Genomic DNA, 474 nt, shown 5'->3' with positions numbered 1-474 from the left:
AAATCTTTAAAAGGTTTTATATTTAGAAACGGAGTGAGTATTTTTCTGCATGTAATCATGGTAGATCTGTGTAAAAATTATGTATCCCTAGCAACGCACGGGGAATTACCTGGTTCTCGTAAATTCTTGTAAGAAGAAGGCTACCAACCGCAGAGCCGTTTCCACGCCCTACAAACTTCTCCCTGACCAGTGATTCCATTCCCCTCTGCACTGCCCCCTCCTTCCCATGGAGCTCGACGCCGCCCAAAATCCTAACCCCGACCCCCCCATCTCCGCCTACTACCAGACGCGGGCGGAGCACCATGCCGTCGTCTCCAGCGACTGGCTCGATCACGCAGCCGCTGCCGCCTCTCTCCCCGATGCGCACGCCGACGCCGACACCGCCCAACCCCCCTCCCCAGGGAGCAACGGCGGGGGCGTCATCGAGGAGTTCAACTTCTGGCGCCGCAAGCCGGAGGCCGCCGAGGCGGTTGC

General features: G+C 57.8%; 1 protein-coding gene across 1 annotated transcript in view; it reads left to right on the top strand.

Moving 5' to 3' along the window:
• Positions 1-211: 211 nt before the first annotated feature.
• Positions 212-474, top strand: part of LOC123119988 (translation initiation factor eIF-2B subunit alpha) — a 4,863-nt gene continuing 4,600 nt past the window's right edge. Inside the window, exon 1 of the mRNA XM_044539972.1 lies at positions 212-381. Coding sequence (XP_044395907.1) covers positions 227-381 — 155 coding nt within the window. The 5' untranslated portion in view covers positions 212-226. The remainder of the gene's footprint in view (positions 382-474) is intronic.

This window comes from Triticum aestivum, chromosome 5D (assembly GCF_018294505.1).
Source record: "Triticum aestivum cultivar Chinese Spring chromosome 5D, IWGSC CS RefSeq v2.1, whole genome shotgun sequence".
NCBI classification, from domain to species: Eukaryota; Viridiplantae; Streptophyta; class Magnoliopsida; order Poales; family Poaceae; genus Triticum; species Triticum aestivum.
The sequence above is the reverse complement of the archived record's forward strand: the minus strand, read 5'-3'. Positions and strand labels throughout refer to the sequence as shown.